The sequence below is a fragment of the Mus caroli genome, chromosome 3 (assembly GCF_900094665.2).
Source record: "Mus caroli chromosome 3, CAROLI_EIJ_v1.1, whole genome shotgun sequence".
NCBI classification, from domain to species: Eukaryota; Metazoa; Chordata; class Mammalia; order Rodentia; family Muridae; genus Mus; species Mus caroli.
This window is the reverse complement of record NC_034572.1, coordinates 87,068,927-87,091,574: the sequence shown is the minus strand read 5'-3', so window position 1 is coordinate 87,091,574 and position 22,648 is coordinate 87,068,927. Positions and strand designations below refer to the sequence as shown.

General features: G+C 40.3%; 2 protein-coding genes and 1 non-coding gene across 3 annotated transcripts; 2 read left to right on the top strand and 1 right to left on the bottom strand.

Annotated features, from left to right (window-relative positions):
- Positions 1-5,364: 5,364 nt before the first annotated feature.
- On the top strand, positions 5,365-5,471 carry LOC115030692. The gene has a single exon (XR_003836294.1). It is a non-coding gene; the product is annotated as a U6 spliceosomal RNA (small nuclear RNA).
- Positions 5,472-8,346: 2,875 nt separating this feature from the next.
- On the bottom strand, positions 8,347-8,696 carry LOC110292006 (late cornified envelope protein 3D-like). The gene has a single exon (XM_021159173.1). The coding sequence runs from the start codon at positions 8,690-8,692 to the stop codon at positions 8,396-8,398; it is 297 nt and encodes a 98-aa protein (XP_021014832.1). The 5' UTR covers positions 8,693-8,696; the 3' UTR covers positions 8,347-8,395.
- Positions 8,697-16,636: 7,940 nt separating this feature from the next.
- On the top strand, positions 16,637-17,169 carry LOC110292002 (late cornified envelope protein 3D-like). The gene has a single exon (XM_021159168.1). It carries the CDS (start codon positions 16,665-16,667, stop codon positions 16,959-16,961), a length of 297 nt encoding a protein of 98 aa, XP_021014827.1. The 5' UTR covers positions 16,637-16,664; the 3' UTR covers positions 16,962-17,169.
- Positions 17,170-22,648: the final 5,479 nt, after the last annotated feature.

The window sequence follows — 22,648 nt, the reverse complement described above, 5'->3', positions numbered from 1 at the left end:
CAGGCAGGCACTGTGTTGTGCTCTTTGGGGGGCACTTTGGGGAGCACTTTGGGGAGGGGCACTTGGGAGGAGGCTGGCACTGCTTCTGGCTCTGCTGGCAGGACATCTTGGCAGGAACTGGACCTAGAAGAGTAGGATAGAAACATTATAGGGAGAAGCTTCTGATGAGTGTCTACTGACTTAGTCTGTCAAATGCCTGCCTTCCGGACCTATCTGACTTTCATAGTCAAGATTAGTATGAAATAAACAGAGACATAGAGGCACACATCAATTTGAATATAGCATTCTTTAGATGATCAGAAAGTTCAGCATGCATCCCCAGTAAGTGCCCTCAGAACAATGAACTTTAGAAAGGCAAAGAGTAACTGATCTCAATGTCTGGCAAGGCACTGTCTTGCATTTTCCCTGCTTGCAGGAGGGGATGTGGATATATCTAATTAGCTCTCTGCTGAACTGTAGCTAGTATAGGTAATGAGAAAACGACTCTTGGAGAAAACTCTGGGCTGATACAGACCCCCATCAGAGTGCTGTGATCCAGGACTCTGGTTTGTCACAGCTCCTGAGGTACACACAAAGGCTCCTCTCTGTGTTCTCCTCCATCTCTCTTGGTCCCCATCTCTTGGTCAAATTCCTGTGGTCTCTTGTAGACACTTCTGCTTCTTTGAGCCCAATCAATTCCAGTTTCTAATCTCCACATGGTTTTAGCTGAGTTCCTTTAGGCCCAGTCAAGTCCAGCTTGTCATCCTTACACAGGGTCTTAGCTGAGGTCATGTCCCTAGTTAGGTACTCACCAGATACAGCAAAGGCAGGAGAAGGAGGCTGTGCTGAAGAGGCTGTGGCTGAATGGTCCAGGGCAGCAGCTCTTTTATCCTTGACAGGTGTGTGATGCACAGCCCAAGCATGCTGTTCTTTCACAACAGGGGAGTTGACAGAGCCAGGATCATCCATTCATCATCTTTCTGAGTTCCTACTACAATTACCACCAGCATGGAACCTGGAAAATGTGACTTTGCACTCAGGCCTGCCTAGTAAGGATATAAGGTAAGGCTGTTCTTCTGCCAACATTACCATACTTAGTCTGTTTATATTCTTAAGCACAATCTCTGTACCTGTGACTTTGCTGGGTAGCCATAACATAGGTTATAGTGGTATTTTCTTATTCTTGGGTAAATTATGATATATGAGGAAAGAGATGAAAATACAGATGTAAACACAGAGTCATTTATCACATGAAAAATGGTGTAATCCACCTATATGCTATGCCATGAGGTTTTAGTGTATGTTATTTGGTTTGAACATTGCTTCACCTTATATGTAATCCAGAATATTCTGGCATATCTGGTTGTAGCCAGTGACTGTACTCTTAAACTCTGACAATGAGAAGAGTAGGTAAAAACTGTCAAAGTAGATCCAAGACCTTGTCTAGATGATAGAAATCCCTAGGTAGAACAATGGAACTGAGAAAGCTCATTGTAGCGTTTTTCGCAAAGAGGGATTTTGTGCCCAGTTGATGGTTACTTGTTGAGAACATCTCCGTAGAATGTATAATATATCAGACTGATCTACTTAAATCCAACTTGCACGCTTTTCTTGCGTTTACCATTTGTTACTTACATTTTAATGAAAAAATAGCCACAAAAACCCCATCCTACAGGGCTGTGGAGATGGCTCTCAGTTAAGAGTACTTGTACCTCTTGCTGACAACTTAGGTTTAGTTCCCACAACCACATGGATATTCAGAAGTGTTTGCAACTCCAGCTACTCTGACATCCAAGGGGACAATACACATATGTGGCACAAAGTTATATATGCACATTCTCCCACACAAAACCAAATAAAAAAGAGCATGATCAAAATTTAATAATTTGTTTACTATATTTTAATTTATGTAACATGGGATTTTTTGGTAAAATAAAATGGATTGTTTATGACTGGTTATAACCCTTTATAAAACATAGAGGATTATATGTGTGATGTCCTACATGTAATATTTTCACATTATCTTATTCTCCTGTGACTATCAGAGAGGAAATGTCTGCTTGCTGTTAGAGAAAAAATATTTCTTAATACATTCTCTCTCCCTCCCCACCTCTCTCTCTGTCTCTCTCTGTCTCTCTCTGTCTCTCTCTGTCTCTCTCTGTCTGTCTCTGTCTCTGTCTCTCTGTCTCTGTCTCTGTCTCTGTCTCTGTCTCTGTCTCTCTCTGTCTCCTATCTGAAGTTCTCTTCTTTGGCATCAATGTAATTACCTTTTCCTTCAGAGACATGTGCAGTAATCTGTACCCTTATTAAAGGAAAGAACAGCTCAGTGTGCTAATTGGAGAGTGAAGAACTTCCATTCACAGTTTCTCTCTCAATAGTCATTTCACTAGCATTGTTTGATGCCAATAAACCTTATCCTGCCAGGAGAAGGTGCTCACAGAGAAGGGGAATAGGTATACACCTGGCCTACCACAGGACAATACTGTGGATGGATATAGAATGGGCAATACTTAGCTTCTCATTCCTTTGATTTACTGATGGTGCAAGGTCTTGGTAAATGCACCATTAGAGGAAGGGCATATTATAATTTGCAGTTACTTTTATGGAATTCTGGGCTACAAACAAATGTCTGTCTGGTTTCTAGTCTAAGATCCTGGTGTGACAGAACCTTGCATCTTTTTCCATAGGATATATGTTTGGCTTGAGTTCCTGTAGTAGAACCAATATTTGCTTCCCCTCAAACTCATGTGGAAACTCTAACCCTTAATTTTATAGTATTAGAAGAGTCAACCCCAGGGGAATATGTGAATTATAAGAATGTTGTAAGAAATACATCTTGGCTGTTTTGATGCCATCTGTTACTGCAGCTTGAAATTGCTATGAAAGATCCCAGCTTTCTGTATCTGACTGTCTTGAGCAATCCCCATTTTCTTGAAAGTCTCCAGATTTTTAAAAGTTTTACATGTCCTTCTTACTGGAAGTTCCTCTCCCATAACCCATTCAGCTCTCTATGTTTTAAGTTAAACACATTTGACAGAGCATGCCTTATGAGTCAGGCAGCATGGACTGCACTGTGAATGCATTTGGGAACCAAGAGGAGTTTATATAGGACAAACAGCAAGAGAATAAGCATTTTGTTGTCTAGCGCTGGGACTCACAGTTCTCTCACTTGTGCTGCAAAAATCCTGGAGCCTCAGATTCTTGGCAGAAGTCAAACACTGATTTCATTTATTTTGTAATTCTTCAGAAGCAAGACAGACACCAGTTTTGATTAGGCGGGTAAAATCTTACTTTATTAGGGACCGTATTTTTAAAGTATCCCCTGTCATTCTTTTGGCAAGTTTCACATCAAGGAATCTGTACATGATATGCAAGCCATCTTCCAGTGTACTTATAGATCCTCCATCCCTACCTGCCTATGGAGTCTTATATCCTGGAGAAGAAACTGTCCTTCCCTGGAAAAGCAAAGGGTATAAGAACTGCATTGCAGGGTTCCAGATGGGAAAAGTGCCATCTGAGGAAGAATGGGCATCCTGTTACCCATACAAGGCAGCATCTGGTCAAGAAGGATGGCTTATGAGGAGTTCTGGACTTAACTGATGCCCACAGGCTCTATGATAGAGGCCTGTATCCTTTCAGGCTTACCTCCTTGGTTGATTCTGTTCAGATCATATTACTTCTAAGTCATTGGTGACTCTTGCCTCCCAATCGGGTAGAACTAATTGCAAATTCTTGNTACCATAATGACACTGATTTGAGTCACACTTAGACAAACCTGGAAGTGAGATGGATACTATAAAATATAATTCTCATTACATGTCAGAAAACCCACCTTTGTAAAGTGTGCAGTTTGATAGACTTGGGATATTCAAAGGGTAACATTATTGTCACTAATTTTGTAACCCCTCTACTACTATCAGAAGTATATCCATACCACCGTCACCTGCATTCCCAAATCCCTATTAAGACACTTGACAAGACAAGACACATGTAAATAAAGTGATTCAAGAACAAGAGTCACTTGTTCTGGTCTTTTTTCCTTAACTCATTTTTAAAACTTCTCTAAGTAATTTATTAAAAATTCTTCCTGAAAGGAGAGCTGGAGAGATGGTACAGTGGTTAAGAGTTTTGGCTGCTCTTTAAGTATACTTGAGTTTTTCCCTGCACCCACATGGTTGCTCTCAACAGCTTCTAAATCTTGTTCCATATTATATGATACCCTTTTCTGGACTCTGTGGACATCACACATGCAAGATTGAGGACACATACATTCAGGCCAAACACCCAAGTACTATTTTATAGCTCTTTCTGGGGCACAAAATTCAGGAACTAAATAACTGACAAGGGCCCAAGGTACTCTTGGAACTTAAGGATTCACAAATCCCCTCTCTAAGATTTACATATGGAGTAATGATTGCTGGGAATGAAACTTTACAGCCATTGGAGCTGCCTGCAAGTCACACAAGGAGCTTCAACAGCTTTCGTGAGGGATCACCTATGCTGGGTGGGCATTGTGATGATCCATCTGCCCTTTAAGCCCAATAAATACTAACTTACAAAGGTGAACTTTGGGAGAATCATTTCTTTGATCCGTTATTGGTGTCCATATCTGAAGTGAGGAAACTTTTTCTTTTTCTTTTTTCCCCAACAAATCACATGAAAGGAAGAAAAAGAACCAGAGTTGTAGAATGGGATTTTCTGTGTCTACTGTCCTCTAGCTCACAGACAAAAATCTCACTTTGTAGTAGTCTCCAGCCAGTCAGGAGCTGGCTGCCTTCACATCACCACTCTTGCCTTTCTCCCATAAAACTCTTACCTACAACTCCTCATATATTTTCAATACACAGAGACTGAAGTACTTTTGCTTGGAGCTGCCACTAGGGCGGCTTAGTGACTGATGTTTAGAACTCTGAAAGATTCAGGAGTCAGAGTCCAAGACCACAGACCTTATCACCAGATCCTATGTTTCTAGTTCATAGACGCAAAGTCTACTGGAAGAAGAAAAAGGAGAAAGAAGCATAAAGGTTCCTTAAGGAGTGATTTAAGCCTTCATAGTATTTGCTTCTTACCCTCACTGAGGTCTTCTTCCTTCCTGCTCTCTTTCTCTTTCTTTTAAAACTACTTTCTAATCCTTTTTTTTTCGTTTAATTTTTATGTGTATTGTAGTTTCACTTGTACACATGTGTGTCTGTTTACTACATATGTGTAGTGTACATGGAGCCAAAAAGGGAATGTCAAATCCCCTGGATCTCTATCTACAGATAATTGTGATGCACCTTGTGGATGCTGAAAACCAAGCCTGAATCATCCAGAAGAGCAGCTCATGCTCTTAAACTGTTGTGGCATCTTTCTGGCCATGATTTTCCTTAGGTGTTTAAAAATAACGCTTGCCTTTGGCAACACATATGCTAAAATTGGAATGATACAGAGAAGATTACCAATAGGCCTCATGCATGGATGACATGCAAATTCATGTAGTGTTCTATATTTAAACAGAAATCAAACTGATATTACATAACAGATTCCTGTGATAGATGTTTAATCCATGAGGTGATAAACACATCTAAACACAAATGCATATGTCACAGTCCTGGCTGTATAACTTGCTGTGTAACGGGACAGACAGTCAGGTAAATAAGTCACTGCATCAAGTGACAAGATCACAGATGAACACCTGAGGAGTAATCAGGTTTAGGTAAGAGTTCACAGGTATAAGTTTTTTTGTTGCCTCATGTGTTGGGATGTTGTCATTTAATGTCACTTGGGAGTGCCTGAGATGAGGTCAGTAGCCTGTCAGAGATGACAGTGTTGGGAAGTCAGAAGGAAGAGTGGGATGGGAAACTCCACCCTACCAAAAAGGGGGAGGGTAGCCTGTTCTGGGGCACTGAGAGTAATGAATGAAACCCAGAGTAGAGAGGTCCCTAGAGAGCAGACAGTGCACATAGAACTCATATCTGAGAGCAAAATTTTATGTATAGTAATAGCAGACTACTACTCTCAGTACAAACGCTGATTCAGGAGCCCAGTATTCCTGGCTTTGTATCCTGATGTGTATGGATGATGACTGTCTGAAGGTACGGGGATTCCGGGAGAGACAAAGCTACTGTGTGGTGAAAGCACAACTTAGTTCATATGTCAGATCATGTCCCAAACAACATATCCTCAATGAATTGTGATTCTGACAATTTGCATATCTCTAAGCTTCAGACCTAGGTCATAGGAGCTGCTAACTCATTTGGGTTGGGATACAGAGAAGGAATCTTCTGATCAATAGCAAACAAATGTGACAGTGATTTGTGTACACATGACAGAGCTATTGATATAATGTATTCACACCATGCAAGGTGCATTTAAATTAGCTTTGTTAAATCTTCCTCTTAACACTAGAGATACATTTCCTTCTGATTCTTAACCAGAATTATGGAACATGAGTCAGAGCCATTAATCCATACATTGGTATTCATTTTCCACTTTCTGGTGGTTCTGGGTGTTCACTTGTTCTGGGTTCTTGGTTCTTGGTCCACACAGCAAGACAATATATACGTTGTTGCAGATCCCTGCCTAACTTATCATTCTTAACTGCTTGTGGTCATATTTTATCAATGATGTGACAGCATTCTGGCACAAGATGAAGGGAAACCTAACAGTTTTTCCAGTAGTGAGTCATGAGAATCTTGTTGTCATAGATTTAATCATGGCAGCTGAGGGTCCCAATTTAGGGAGTTGGCTTGTTCTAGAGAGTGGGTCCCAAAAGTACCTGGCCAAGGTATCTCATGCCATTCTTGGGGAATTAGTTTTTTCATTACATTAAAATTTTTTAAAAAAATCCCCAAGTCCTTGGATCTTAGAATGGAAATAATCAGATATTTTCCAGCCTTGGTTTTTAAATTAGAAAAACCTCTATATTTTCCTGGGTTTGGTGGACTGCTCTTTCACAGTAATAATTTTTGGAGTCTGGCAGATGGACGAGACAAGTGAAGGAACCAACATTCTAGGTTCCAAATGTGAAAGCCAATTATTAAATGGGGATCTTGAGTCATATATTAGGATATTAGTTATCAATATAAAATTTTAAAGATAAGAAAAATTAATTTGATAGAGACTAAATAAATGATCATTGTTTCTGCAGAGCTCTTGAAAAAATCTCAAGGGAGAGTCAAGTGCCAAGTGGCCAAGAGCAGGGATTTATAAGCTGTGCATTCTGGGTCCTGGGTCAAAGCAGATTTCTTCACTGTAAGATGTGTGGTCTTTCAGAGAAATGACTTTACAGGTTACTTACAGAATTGAGAGTCTATCTCTGAGGAGTTCCTCTAAGAGAGGCTCTAGGGAACTATTGACCAGACAGTTAAATAAATCCATAATCTGACCAGCATTTCTCTGTTCCCCTCCTCCCTTTTTCTAACTGCTTGGTATTCACACCTGTTACTGTCTCACTTACTAAATCATCAGCTCTGTCTGCTCTCTTGACTTACTCTGTTTTAACTTAATATCCTCACCTGACCTCTCTGGTACAGTTTTGTTGTGTCTCTACTTCCTATACCTTCGTTCTTTACTTCTTTCCTGATTTGTAAGTTTTCAGTCTTTGTGTTACTGGTGTCTTGGAATGGTGAGTCCTTGCTGTAGAGTCTAGCCTGTGACTTGCAGGATGCTTAGGGGTATCCCTGGCTTCTACCCACAAAATGTGAACAACATCATAAGCACAAAATTATTTTCATTAATAATTTATATTAGCATACAAAGGTTTAAGTTTAATTATGTAAAAATCAACAAAATCTTGTCCTTTTTCTTCCTCTCCCTGACACCTGCTCTTCTCCTCCCCCTCCTCTCCCTACTTTCCTCTCCACTTTCATGTTATTTCTCCTTTTGTTTCCCCCCATTCTACCAAGTCTTGTTCTTATTTCATGATATCAATCTAATTTAATAGTCTAAACCTACTATACCCTTTTGTTTAGAAAACATACACACAAACATTAAAAGTATCCTCACATTTGAGAGATGCAGATATTGTCTTTCTGAATCTGTTCATTACATTTCCCCTGCTGCTTCAACCCAAGTGAACATTAACATGTCTGACAGAATTCTAAACTTCTCCTGTGTAGAGCTATGGTTCCTCCCCCCTCTGGATTATGTAGTGCTGGAATTGAGAGTTAGAGGGGAGAAGCGCATATCTGCCACCTGTGGAGAGACAGGGAACAATGACAGTGACACACCAGTATGGTGGGGATAGAATCTTTATTCTAGTCAGAACCAAGGATGGGCATGGGCATTCCACAGGAAGGGTGGGAACAAGGGCTGTGAACATCAGACAGTCAGAGAAGGGTGTCCAGGATCAGACCAAACAAGACTAGCTGGGCTTTTCTTGACCCCTGGGATGCTGATTCCTCCAGACTGTCTTGTCTCCACATCATGCTCCAGGTCAGCAGCAGCCCCCAGAACTGTGGCCACAGCCTGAGCCCCCAGACTGCTGACCACTGCCACGGTCACAGGAACTGGAGCTCCTGCGCCTGCATCTGTGGGACCTGTGCCTGTGGTGGCTCAGGCAGCAGCCTCCCTCAGAGCTGGGAACATTGCAGCCCCCAGAGCTTGTAGCACAGCAGGAAGAGGCTGCAGGCAGACACTGTGCTGTGCTCTTCCTGGGGCACTTTGGGGAGCACTTTGGGGAGGGGCACTTGGGAGGAGGCTGGCACTGCTTCTGGCTCTGCTGGCAGGACATCTTGGCAGGAGTCAGTTGGTCTGTTTAAGGAAAGAAAACAATGTTTGTAATCTACGGAGTAGTATCCTCATCTCTGGTATTTTCTTTCTACTGCTTCAAGAACTGGGGAGAGCTGATGTGAATAGAATTCACTGCATAGTACCAGGTACCTCCCCTTCTATTGGCTACCTATGCACTAGAAGTACAGGCTGAGTCTGTCTGGTAATCTGGTTTTTTGTATCTTTGAAGAATACCAGGCAGGTGCATATATTTGGGGGAAAAAAACGAATTTGGAGAACCGGTGTCATAGGGTACATGTGCATTCCTGAATGGGAAGGGCATGAGGTGTAGGTTGTGGATGCTGAGCCTGTGACTTTTGTAGATTGTAGAATTCTTGTCAACCACTTTCATTCTGCCTGTTTAAATACTGTAAACTCATTGTTTTTAAATTGAATGCTATAAATTGATTTTTCCCCTATTACACTTATGTCTGGATTTCTTGTTTTTTTTTTTTTTTTTTTTTAGATATATTTTTTTAATTATTTATTTTCCTCAATTACATTTCCAACGCTATCCCAAAAGTCCCCCATACCCTCCCCCCCCCACTCCTCTACCCACCCATTCCCACTTTTTGGCTCTGGCGTTCCCCTGTACTGGGGCATATTTGGATTTCTATGGAAGAATTTTTTTTCTCTCTACTACTGTGATCTTAATGTTCCCTTCCCACTTCTCCTTCCAAGGCCCACCCCGGTGGATACTCACTAGATTCAAAGGAGACAGAAGTCCAGGTCTGAGGATGCTTTGGCAGAAGATCCAAGGACAGGAGCTCTTTTATCCTGTGCAGTTGCTGATGTCACCTGGGTATGCTTCTGCTTTCACAACCAGAGGAGGTGTTACTTAGACACATGCCTTGTGGTTTTTTTTCCTGGTATATCCATAAAGTCCAACTAAAGATTGAACCAGGAACCAGGAACAAGGATTGTTCATATACATCCCAATGAGTCTCCAGGAAACTGCTCTTCCTTCCTTCTCCCTCCCTCCCTCCCTCCCTCCCTCCCTCCCTTCTACCTCCTTTTCTTTTTTTCCTCTTTTATGTAGCATTCCTTGGAAAATATTCTATCTTATTTTCTTTGGTATGATTGTTAATGAATTCTACACACACACACACACACACACACACTCACAAAATCCAAATCTTAAATCATAAAATATTGTTTTCCACAAATTTAATGCTGCTCAAGGAACATGACCTTCAGTTGTAATTTGCTGCTGTCCCCTGAGCTCTATCAGTGGGGCACCTCGAAGTGATGGGGGAGTGTTAGGCCTTGTATGGTGACAGTCCTTGAGTAACCTCATGGCTTCTAACAATTAAATGGACTTGCTGAACACAGAAGAACAGGAGCAGGTTATCAACTTTAAATAGAATAATAATTGCATTACACATATGAAGATGCCTCTGCTTGATGTTTGTAAATTCATGTAAGCTGAAATCTTACATGATGTGATATTATACTTGAGTAAAATATATTTTGGGCAATAGTTAACAACTTTAGTAATTCACATACAATTTAAATATTTTGATTGTTAAAATATCACATCATATATTTGTGTTTTTTTACAGAAAGAAATATTTATGGCTTAGAATTAGCCCATAAAAAGCAGGTGATGGATAATATACACAGTTACTTATATCTTATAATTAATTATATTGTGAATAAAAATCATCATAGTAAAGATGTCTCATTATTTATGGCTATTAAAACTTATATAATAATTTAAACATTAGGTTTGGTTCCTTTCATTATAACATTAACTGTTGCTTCCTTTCTGAGACAAAAACTGTAGGAAGATGAGGAAAGCTGATGTGTATGGAATTCATTGGATCATACTGTTGCAACATTCAAATCTACTGAGAAAAAAAAACTTAGACTCAATTCAGTAGATTAAATGAACTTATTCTTACTCCTTCCAGGTGAACATCATCCTTATAGCCAAAGAACATGTCATGCTGAAAGAAGCTAAAGGGGAAGGGGCTGTGAAGGTAGACACCAAAGCTGTACATTGCAATTATCTCCAGAACACACAGCTGGGCAAGAAAATTGTTTTACTCCCTTTAGTTAGTTTCCTTTCCAGTTTTTTATTAATAAAAAGACCACTTCAACCCAATCCCACAGTGATAAGAAAAATTTACAAAAGCAGAAAGCAAGTGGTTAACTACGTCAAGCAAGACACCTTTATCCTACTCTTTTTATTCTTTGTCTTTACTATCTCTCAACATTTTTTATTAGATATTTTCTTTATTTACATTTCAAATGTTATCCCCATTCCTAGTTTCCCCTCCAAAATTCCCATATTTCCTTCTCACCTCCCCAACCCACCCACTCCTGCTTCCTGGTCCTGGCATTTCCCTCTACTGGGGCATAGAACCTTCACAGGACCAAGGGCCTCTCCTCCCATTGATTATTGACTAGGCCATCCTCTGCTAGAGCCATGAGTCCCACCATATGTTTTCTTTGATTGGTGGTTTAGTCCCAGGAAGCTCTGGGGAGTACTGGTTAGTTCATATTGTTGTTCCTCCTATGGGGATGCAAACCCTTTAGTTCTTTGGGTATTTTCTCTAGCTCCTTCATTGGGGACCCTGTGCTCCATCCAATGGATGGCTGTGAGCATCCATTTCTTTATTTGTCAGGCAATGGCAGACCTCTCAGGAGACAGCTTTATCAGGCTCCTGTTAGCAAGCTCTTGTTTGCATCCCCAATAGTGTCTGGGTTTGGTGGGTGTTTATGAGATGGATCCCCAGGTGAGGCAGTCTTTGGATGGTCATTCCTTCAATCTCTGCTCTGAACTTTGTATCTGTAATGTCTTCCATGGGTATTTTGTTCCCCCTTCTAAGAAGGACTGAAGTACTCGCACTTTGGTCTTCCTTCTTGAGTTTCATGTGTTTTGCAAATTGTATCTTGGGTATTCTGAGCTTCTGCACTAATATCAACTCATCAGTGAGTGCACATCATGTGTGTTCTTTTGTGATTGGGTTACCTCACTTAGGATGATATCCTCCAGATCCATCCATTTGTCTAAGAATTTAGTAAATTCATTGTTTGAACTCACCTGCAGGCTACTAGGATCTCACAGGCATTATAAGGCAAAGGTCAGCAGTCTTTAAAGGATACCTGGCACCATATTAAGTTTTTTAGCCATCACTGGGGAGTTACCAGTAAATTACTACACAGGTCTGAGCACTCTCGGGGAAGTGTCAGTAACTGAGGTAGAGGAGGCAGCAACCTAGTGTCACCAGGCTAGGACTGGCTGTCACATCCCCATGCCAGGAGCTTCTCACTTTGTTCTCTATCCAGATGTGCTCTCTGCAGAATGAAGTTCTTGGTCCCTGGTGCTTAAGATTCACTCTTAGCCTCACTGAAGTTTCAGAGCCATTTCTCTTGCTTTGTTGAGAGCCTGTAACTAGATAACAGATGGAAAGGGGATCAGATGAGTGATGAGATTATAGACAGTTTTCCATGAATACTCAGTGATGCAGACACAGGAAGAGAAGAGTAGAAAATGTGTTTCTGTTCTCAGCAGCTGTGCTGGGTAGAGCAAGCCTCAGACAATGCCCTATGCAGGTGCTTAGTGTCCCTTTTGGTTTTCCTGGGCACTCTGAATTTACAATGTATATCCTAATGTAGTTCTTCAGGGTGTCCTTGGAATAGAGCAGTGGTTTCCAACCTTCCCAATGCTGTGGCTCTTTAATACAGGTCCTTATGTTGTGGTGACCACCAACCATAAAATCATTTTTGTTGTTACTTCCTAAGTGTAATTTTGCTACTGTTATGAATCATAGTGTAAATATCGTGTTTCCCTATGGTCTTAGGTGACCTTTCTGAAAGGGTCAGTTGACCCTCAAAGGGGTTACAACTCTCAGGTTGAAAACCACTGGTATAGGTAATTATATAGGGAGTAGAGGTCAGCCTAGTAGAGGTGATGTTAACAGTGCACTGAGTATAGCACATCATCTATGTGTCTTCACACAAACCAGATCCACTCCTTCTGAATGACCATCATTGGATTTTTCCTTTGAATTTCTTCTCACTTGGTCATTAACTCCTGACCTCAATTATGTGTCAACCGTGTGCTTAGCACTGATGACATAACTGTAATAAGACCCAGATTGTTCTCACAGGTGTATTATAATTATTCAAAGGGAAGTATACCAAGTGATAACCTATAACTGTGGTGCGCATAAAAGAGAAATTATAGGTTCTTGAGGTACTTAAGAAGATGTTTTAACCTCATTGGGAATTCAGGTATCTGGATAGTTGAATAGCTTTTGACTTTTTTGTTCTATAGAACCAAGTACAAAGACTGACTTTGGTTTAAACACGCTTAATCTTGAGTCATGAGGGAGCAACTGAAGAGCACTATGACAATGGTTGGTCAACTCAAGGTTTCTGGGTGACTCATCAATGAGAAACTCCTTAATTCCTTTGAGCGAGTTGGGCATTGAAGGCATGAACTGGGGCAGGAAAGGCTGAGCCAAGTGGGCTGTGTCACCAGAGCTGTCCATCTGGCTTCTATGACTATGTGACACATGTCTTTGTTGATTCCAAGAAATCATATGGAGTCTATTTGTGACTCCTTAAATTGTTGGTCATTCATTCTTAGCTTCTTTGACTTATTCAAATACAGTTACTATGATCTTACCTACTATATTATGCTACAAAACATTATAAAAGATATTCATAATTTCTAAAAATACATAGTTTCTAAAAATTCAGACAGGGCTTTAGTTCTAGAGAAATGTGTGAAGTAGCAAGACTGGATCTCATATCAAAGAGCCACTAAAACATGGGATCATTGCTATAGAAATGGAGAAGTAATTTAACAAAACCATTAGCAACTGATAATAAAATATTTCAGCAAATAAATAGTAAAAAATAGCATCTTCAATTTGAAAATGGGAGTCAAAAAAGCCTTAGGACTACCATCATGGCTAGTAGTGAGAGAATGGACCTTTATTCCTAAGATAGAAAGCAGAACAGAGGTAGATCTATGCTGCTTAGGGTCCAATGTTAGACCTAGAATATAGTTCAAACAAAGACACAAAGGCAATTTACCAGAGGAAGGAGATGTCAACATGGATAAAGGAATATTTCACAAGACCCCATCTGTACATGAAGAGCTATAGGAAATCAAAGGATGTAGAGGGAAGGAAGACAAGATCTTTTCTTCTCTTTTTGTCTCTTCTCTTCTCTTCTCTTCTCTTCTCTTCTCTTCTCTTCTCTTCTCTTCTCTTCTCTTCTCTTCTCTTCTCTTCTTCTTTTACTCCTCAAGAGCTGTGATCCCAATTCTCAATAGTCATCTCTAAACACTTGCAAATCAAGACAACTGAAGTTCGAGTCAGTAGGGTGTGTGTATGTGTGTGTGTCTGTGTGTCGTGTGTTTAAGTGAGTGTATGTGTTGGGGGTAGGTATGTGAATATGTTAATACAAAAGGGTCATGAATTTGAGAGAAGCTCATCATGGTGGGACAAGAGAGAAGTTGGAAGGGGCTGTGGAAAGGATCCAAGTGTAACAAATACTGTTTATATGTATGAAATACTCAAATTAAAAAATATACTGAAACAATTGGAAATCAAAGCACATTTACTATTATATTATAAATGAAAAGCTATAATAATAAGATATTCTATATACATATGATAAATGATATGATAAAATAAAAGCATAAAACTATATAATAAAAGATAATAGGTCAATGTGTAAACCATAAAATAAAAACTTCTAAAATACAATATAAGATAAGATACTGTGACAATGGTTATATAATTTTTATGATAATTTTTTATATATGACAAAAAAGATACAGTTCAAAAGGAAAATACTAAACTCCATCCACAATTTAAACTTCTGAGGTAATGGTACATAATTAAACATGCCTGTAGTGATTCATGACTAATTTTAGTACTTATGAGTCTGTGACAGAAAGATGAGTTTGTGTCTACTTTTAGGTACAGTTAGATTGATAAAAAGAATAGTATAACAGAAACCAAAAAAATTTTAAAAAGAACCAAACCAGGACTAATGTATTTCTATAAAAATAAAATGCTTATACACAGCCCAAGAAACAATAAAGAGTCAAGACTATTAGGGTGAGAAATATTTGTGAATGATACATCTTATAAAGAGTTAATATCATAGTATATTAAGAATTCAAAGATCTCAATAGCAAAGAAAAAATCCTGATCTTAAAATCAGAGAATCAACCTGAGGAAATATTTCTTAAAAGACATACAAATGGCTTGTAGATGTATGAAAAACCGTTTATTATCCTTAATCATCAGAGTACAAATTAAATCTACAATGAAACATCCCCTCACTCTTGTGAGATTGGTTATTACTAAAGATACAAGAAAGAACAAGTATTGCAACAATTTTGAAGAAAAAAAAGAGGATATTAGTGTAAAGGGTCCAAGCCATTGTAGAAGATAGTTTAGAGGTTCTGAAAAGAATTAAAAACTAACTGCTATGTGGTTATCAATGTCACTAAGTCTGTATATACCCAAAAGGAAAGGGGCATTCATACACTGAAAAGATATACACCCTCATATTTATTGTTGCACCATTTGCGAGATCTATAATAAATAATCTGCCAAAATGTGTATTTGTGGATGAATGCATATAGAACATGTGACATACAATCAGCCTTTGGAAAATAATGACAAGTATTCCTGTCATTTGAGCCAACAGGAATGAATCTGGAAGAGGACACATTAAGTGAAATAAGCTATAAACAGAAAGATCTATTCTCCCATGATAACAGTCATGATTGGATTTTAAAATAAATTGCACTTAAAGGAGCATGGTGTAAAATGAAGGTTGCCAGAGACTGAAGATGGGATGAGCAGACTGGGGAGATCTTTCTTCTTAATGATAAAAGTTGTGAGTCTTGCCATCTCTAAGTACCTTCTCTGAAACTGGTCTCAGGTATCTTTCTGTTGTCTTCTATACACTGTATCCCTATAAGGCACTGTCTTTTCTCTACTGTCACCCCCCCCCAAACATCTGAAAGTTCTGTCCTATAATTTTTGGTCTGCAGTACAGTAGTGGCTTTCCCTCTAAAGGCTTGAGCCTTATGTTTGAGCTCTTCATAATACATCAATGATAACATTGTGATCCCATCATGTATTCAATTTTTGAGCAATGGGCATCCTATATACATCTCCATGTTAATAATCTTAAGAGATCAAAACAGGTTTAGAGCTTGTGAATGAATGGGGAAAGGTGGGTCAAGGTCTGGGGAAGAACAAAAGGAAGTGATTTTGCAGTCATAAGTGCTTCCTGGTTCCACCTTAAGGGATCATTAGGCACGTGTACAGGAAAGCACTGGAAGCCAGTAACTGGGAAGTGTGTAGCACTGCCACCTCCCCTAGTTGTGAAAACAGCAACATGCTTGGGTGATGCTTCACCAGTTCTATAGAGAATAAAAAGGCTCCTACTCTGGATTCCTCATCCACAGCCTGCTCAGAAAGTCTCCTATCACCTTTGCATCAGGTAAGTGCATGTCTGGGACCATTTCATTATCTGGGACTGTGTGGGACAGCATGCCTGTCATATCTGATCTCTTCCTAGAACCCTAGGAAGAGGCCCAGAATAGGCCCTGGTGGGGAGATAATAGCGAGGGAGGAAGGAGTGTTTGGCTCACAGTCAGGGATCTAGGAATCCTACAAGCCACAGGACATAAGGATTACCTTTTTAAAAAAATCATTGTTCTGAGTGCATTTACTAGAGATGCTTGTGGATCTATCTTATAGTCTTGAAAATGTTTTATTGGATAGACATGTGCCTTCGTGGTCCTATTTATTTCATAGAGATCTTGGCTTAGGAAGCAGATAAGTCAAAGAAGGCAGGCATTTGATAGACTAAGTCAGTAGGCATTCACCAGAAGCTTCTCCCTATAATGTTTCTATCCTACTCTTCTAGGTCCAGTTCCTGCCGAGATGTCCTGCCAGCAGAGCCAGAAGCAGTGCCAACCTCCTCCCAAGTGCCCCTCCCCAAAGTGCTCCCCAAAGTGCCCCAGAAAGAGCACAACACAATGTCTGCCTGCAGCCTCTTCCTGTTGTGCTACAAGCTCTGGGGGCTGCAGTGTCCCCAGCTCTGAGGGAGGCTGCTGCCTGAGCCACCACAGGCGCAGGTCCCACAGATGCAGGCGCAGGAGCTCCAGTTCCTGTGACCGTGGCAGTGGTCAGCAGTCTGGGGGTTCAGGCTGTGGCCACAGCTCTGGCGGCTGCTGCTAACTTGCATCCTGAGGTTGAGACAAAAGGGTTTGGAGTACTGAGCAGTAGTGCCATGTTGGCTTGTTCTTTTTTCATATATCGGAATCTGTCTTGGGCTATGTGTTCTTGAGCTCTTCTAATGGATTTCCCAAAAGCCTGGTTGCTTCTCCTTCTCATGGTTCCATCACCTGTCTCCAACCATGTAGATGAATAAAATTCTTTCTCAATATCACCAGTGTATTACTTGTTCCTTGACTTATTCCATATAGGGATGCTCAGTGTTTTTTTCCCCCCCTTTCTCAGCTTTTGAAGGCCCAAGGTACCCAACACTTGAGATTATCTTAGCTTGGGGATGAAGAAATAACTCCTTAGATTCTTCTTCTTACAAAGGACTTCTGTGGGAACTTCCAGGATAGAATTGTGCTTCATGGGGCAGAAATATTATGAGGATTTTGAAGAGCCTCTTGGGAAAGGGTTGAGTTTTCTTGTGTATTTGAGGGTTAGTGCAAACCTCCTAGTCTCTGTGTAAGATGGAAGAAAGGATGCAGATGTGGAGAAAGGTCTATAGGGAGGCAATTAAGCCAAGCCACCACATAATAGAATCCAGAGGGTGAACCGAGCAATTGGAAAGTGAATAAACTGAAGAAATTGGAGTTGAGGGACTTTTTCTGAAAGCAAACGAAGAATTGTGTGTGTTGAAAAATCTGAGAAAAAGAGGATATGGAAAATATCTCAGTGGCTGAAGATTTTAGACTTTGATTTCTCTTACAAAATGAAGAGGTAAAATGGTGTGAGATTTGCAAAGGGAAATCCCTTTTGGGGTCACCAACTTTGACTTTGGAGTGGAGCAGAGCTTATTTCTACTGTGAACTATGGTGGTCATTTTCCATGTCAGCTGTGTGTGTGGCTTCATCTTGATGGTTTATGTTTCACAATATTACAGAAGAACATATGCCCTATGGTTCTTAAACTAACTTCAGAATGATGTCCTACCTTGCCAATAGTCACAGTTTAAGATGAGGGTATTTGGAGGCTGAGCATGGAGAGTCTAGACTAAGAACAAAAATCTGTGTAAAATGATGGGAATTTAATGGAATAAAATATCTCAAACACCTTTGCTTTTTAATTTACTCTCAAAGTCAACTGGGCACCTGCTCTGCATTAATATTCTTGGATACATACCTTCTTATTAAAGAGAAAGACACATATCAAGAGGAAGTCTGAATGGGAGTCCATGCTACCTCTGGTCCATATCTCAAATCATTCAACTGACTGGGACAGAGTGCTCTGAGAAAGTAACCACGGACATGGGATTCCTTTTGAGTAGGATGAAGTATCTGTAGGATAGGCTTTATGATCTTCATGATGCTCTTGGGAAGAACTCTACAGAGTCTGAATTAAAATGCATCACAGATGAAAGGGAGAGAATGGACGAGCTCTTTATGAGAACATCCAGTTTCACATTTAGTTAAACTGCATACCCAGAATTGTAAAAATTGATGAATCTGTGCTAGTTAACCTTGAGCTCAAAAAACCATGGGCATTTCAGGGTGGATAATCTAAGACTCATCAGTTAAGTTCCAGCAGCACATACCTGGGGGAGGTGAGTTGAGCAGGTTGAATCACAGTTCTGAAGACTTAATAGCTGAATGAAACATCTTGCCTCTGCTTCCATCTACTCTCCTCACTCAAAATATGGGACTGTAATAGTTTCTTGGAGAACTAGATGGTTTATGTAAATAAATGCTATTTTTAAAAAATCATTTGTTCTTTAATGTGAAAACTGGGAAACAAGGCTCACATCTCAGAAGCTTCTAAGTCAGACTTGAGCTTCTCACGGTAAAGCACCACCAGGATTCTTGCTGTTGGTAAGTCTAATGGGGATGAGGAAGGAAGGAAGCACAGCCAGTGACCTGACACAGGCCATTTATTAGGATAGCCATATAATTAATTACACATAGCTTTGTCACTAGAAATGTTTCCAGTCAAGTCCTAGTTGGTAGAGGAAAAATTGGTTCCTTAGACTTGGTTAGGTTATAGATATAAGTCAGAGTTTGAGCAGTGGGACAGGAAGGACTCCTCCTGAGATTTCCAGGTTTTTATGTCTCAGGACAGAGAGTTATAACCAGGACATATGATTAGAAATAGAAATATTTATTAAGAACAAGAAAGAGACTCCATAGAATGGGTTAGAGAACAGAGAAAAAGCATAATCTCAAAAGGGCTGAATCTCAGGACAATTCATTATCATTTCTATAACACTCATCTCCTCCCAATGTAAATCATGTTTGTTTTCTTTCCCCATGCTTGCTATATGTGCTGCATATTGCCCACATAAAGAAGGGTCTCAAGTCTTCTTCTGCCCATAGTTTCTTTCATATGTTAATTTTGATCTCTCTGACTCTGACTCTGTATCTATCTATCTATCTATCTATCTATCTATCTATCTATCTATCTATCTATCTATCTATCTATCTATCTCTATCTCTGGCCATACTTAGGACACAATCAAAAGCCAGCTCAGCAATCATCAATTCATTTGTTATTCACTTGATTGATGAATAGTTGTTGAGTGCCAGGTGCCATTTTAGGCACATGGCTACCATGGAAACAATGTTTCTGTTTACTTGGATCAGATTCTTTTTTTTTTATTAGATATTTTCTTCATTTACATTTCAAATGCAATGAGGAAACTATGCCTGCCTCTTGCCCTGCTCCCCAACCCACCCACTCCCACTTCCTGGCCCTGGCATCCCCCTGTACTGGGGCATATAATCTTTGCAAGACCAAGGACCTCTCCTCCCATCGATGGTCGAATAGGTCATCCTCTGCTACATATGCAACTAGAGATACAGCTCTGGGGGGTACTGGTTAGTTCATATTGTTGTTCCGCCTATAGGGTTGCAGACCCCTTCAACTTCTTGGGTACTTTCTCTAGATCCTTCATTGGGGGCCCTGTGTTCCTTCCAATAGACGACTGAGAGCATCCACTTCTGTATTTGCCAGGCACTGGCATAGCTTCACAAGAGATAGCTCTAGACAAGGCTGCCCACTTTCTCCCTACCTATTCAATATAGTACTTGAAGTCCTAGCCAGAGCAATTAGACAACAAAAGGAGATCAAGGGGATACAAATTGGAAAGGAAAAGTCAAAATATCACTATTTGCAGATGATATGATAGTATTTATAAGTGACCCTAAAAATTCCACCAGAGAACTCCTAAACCTGATAAACAGCTTCAGTGCAGTAGCTGGCTATAAAATTGACTCAAACAAATCAATGGCCTTTCTCTACATAAAGGATAAACAGGCTGAGAAAGTAATTAGTGAAATAACACCCTTCACAATAGTCACAAATAATATAAAATACTTTGGTGAGACTCTAACTAAGGAAGTGAAAGATCTGCATGATAAGAACTTCAAGTCTCTGAAGAACAAAATGGAAAAAGATCTCAGAAGATGGAAAGATCTCTGCTGCTCATGGATTATCAGGATTAATATAGTAAAAAATGGCTATCTTGCTGAAAACAATCTACAGATTCAATGCAATCCCCATCAAAATTCCAACTCAGTTCTTCACAGAGTTAGAAAGGGCAATTTGCAAATTCATCTGGAATAACAAAAAACCTAGGATAGCAAAAACTATTCTCAACAATAAAAGAACCTCTGGTGGAATCACCATGCCTGACATTAAGCTGTACTACAGAGCAGTTGTGATAAAAACTGCATGGTACTGGTACAGTGACAGACAGGTAGACCAATGGAATAGAATTGAAGACCCAGAAATGAACCCACACACCTAGAGTCACTTGATTTTTGACAAAGGAGCTAAAACCATCCAGTGGAAAAAAAGACAGCATTTTCAACAAATGTTGCTGGCTCAACTGGCCGTTAGCATGTAGAAGAATGTGAATCGATCCATTCTTATCTCCTTGGATCAGATTCTTATCCGAGTGAACACTTTCCAGGTTGGCATCTGTAGTTTCTTGCACTATATGCAGTTGGATTTATAAGTTCCTTGGTAGTAGTCATCAGTGTAGGATGTTTAAATCCAGGCCTAGTAAAAATTTAAGGCATGAAATTGCTTGACTTTGTAGGGTGTTAGGAAGTCAGAGAGTCACTGCTTGATTCTCAGCTGTATCAACAGCTTTAGTGATGGGGGAAAGTCAACAGATTCTGATTGCAATTGTTCATCCCACATCACTCCACATCTAAGTCAGAAGAGAAAACAGGTACAATACACACTATTATCTGGTGCTGGTTCCAGGAGATTTACAGACTGTTTTAAAATGTGTTTCTTAAATGTTTAATCCCAATTGCCAAGGCAGCAGCAGCCCACTGATTTGTGCCCCAGATGTAGACAGTGATGCTATCACAGGAGTCACAACTCTCATGGTGATGCCCATGGCACTGTAGCAACTGTGATGGCCTAAGCAGCAGCTGCCCTCAGAGCTAGGGTCACTACAGCCCACAGAGCTTGCAGTATATCAGAAGGAGGCCATAGACAGACACTGTGCTGGGTTATTTGGGGGACACTTGGTTGAGGAACACTTGAGTGAGGCTGGCACAGTTGCTGGAGAAGTGGCAGGAATTTACAGGAGGAGTCAGTGAGCCTGCACAAAATAAAATAATAAAATAAAATAGTAAAACAAAACAAACAAAATATGTCAATGTGTAAGCGTCAAACCAATGTTGCCTCTTAATTTACTTTAGTTGGAGGTACATGTACTTTCATTCGATCAAGATCTAGAGAAGAGAAAAGGACTGTTTTGGAACTATATAGCCCTGGTGAGCTATGGTTCTTTGCCTCCATCTTTTGGCAGGACTGTTAGCATCCTTATGAATGAACCTTCCCTTTAGCATAGTACGGGTAATCCCAAAGACCATGTGTGAACAGTGCCCCCTGCAGGCATTCAGTGCACAAGACACATGGTGCCGCATTGCTTTCCAAGGCTCCACAGTTCTCTGTGGATGTTTGTGAAGAGTGTGAAAATCAGTGAGGATTTGAGGAAGCAGCAAGTATCTCACCAGGCATGAGAGGGAGAGTATGGGATCCTGACATCAGCCTCATCACAGAACACTGCCATGGTTCACCGATCTTCACCTTCATCCCACTCTTCCACTGTTGCCATTCTTATCATACATCAGGGCCTCTCTGCCACCTCCAACCTGTCTTCCCTAGAATCTCCATGTTGAACTACAGGCATGTCTGGTCAACTCTGTTGGCTCAGGTCCACAATGATCACTTACTCATTCTGTGATTCTAGGTAAAAAATGTTTTGTGTTGACTGTGTACCATGGAACCCAGGACTTCGGACCTTTTATCTTGAACTGGGTTTTATGATGCACATGGAAGTGTGTGCCTTTGTCCTATCCCTGGGGTAGGTTCACTCCCAGGGTCAGGTTTTCATTGCTTTCCTACGAACACTTAGAGGAATTACCAAACAGAAGACGGGAATCTTAATAAGTGTTACCTTCATCTCAGGTTCTGTGGTAGCCATTGTACTTGTATGTTTTCATTCTTTTCACATGACCTTACTCAGAGCATGTTCTTCAGGTTCACAGGTGATATGGAGACAAACAGAGCCCATTAATGCCCTTGACTAGCTCTTAGCCTCTCAGAAGGACAGATGGTATACTGAACAACTAAACCTGACCTTGTAGATTACAGACTAAGTGGCAGTGCACACATGTGTAGATAGGCAGCAA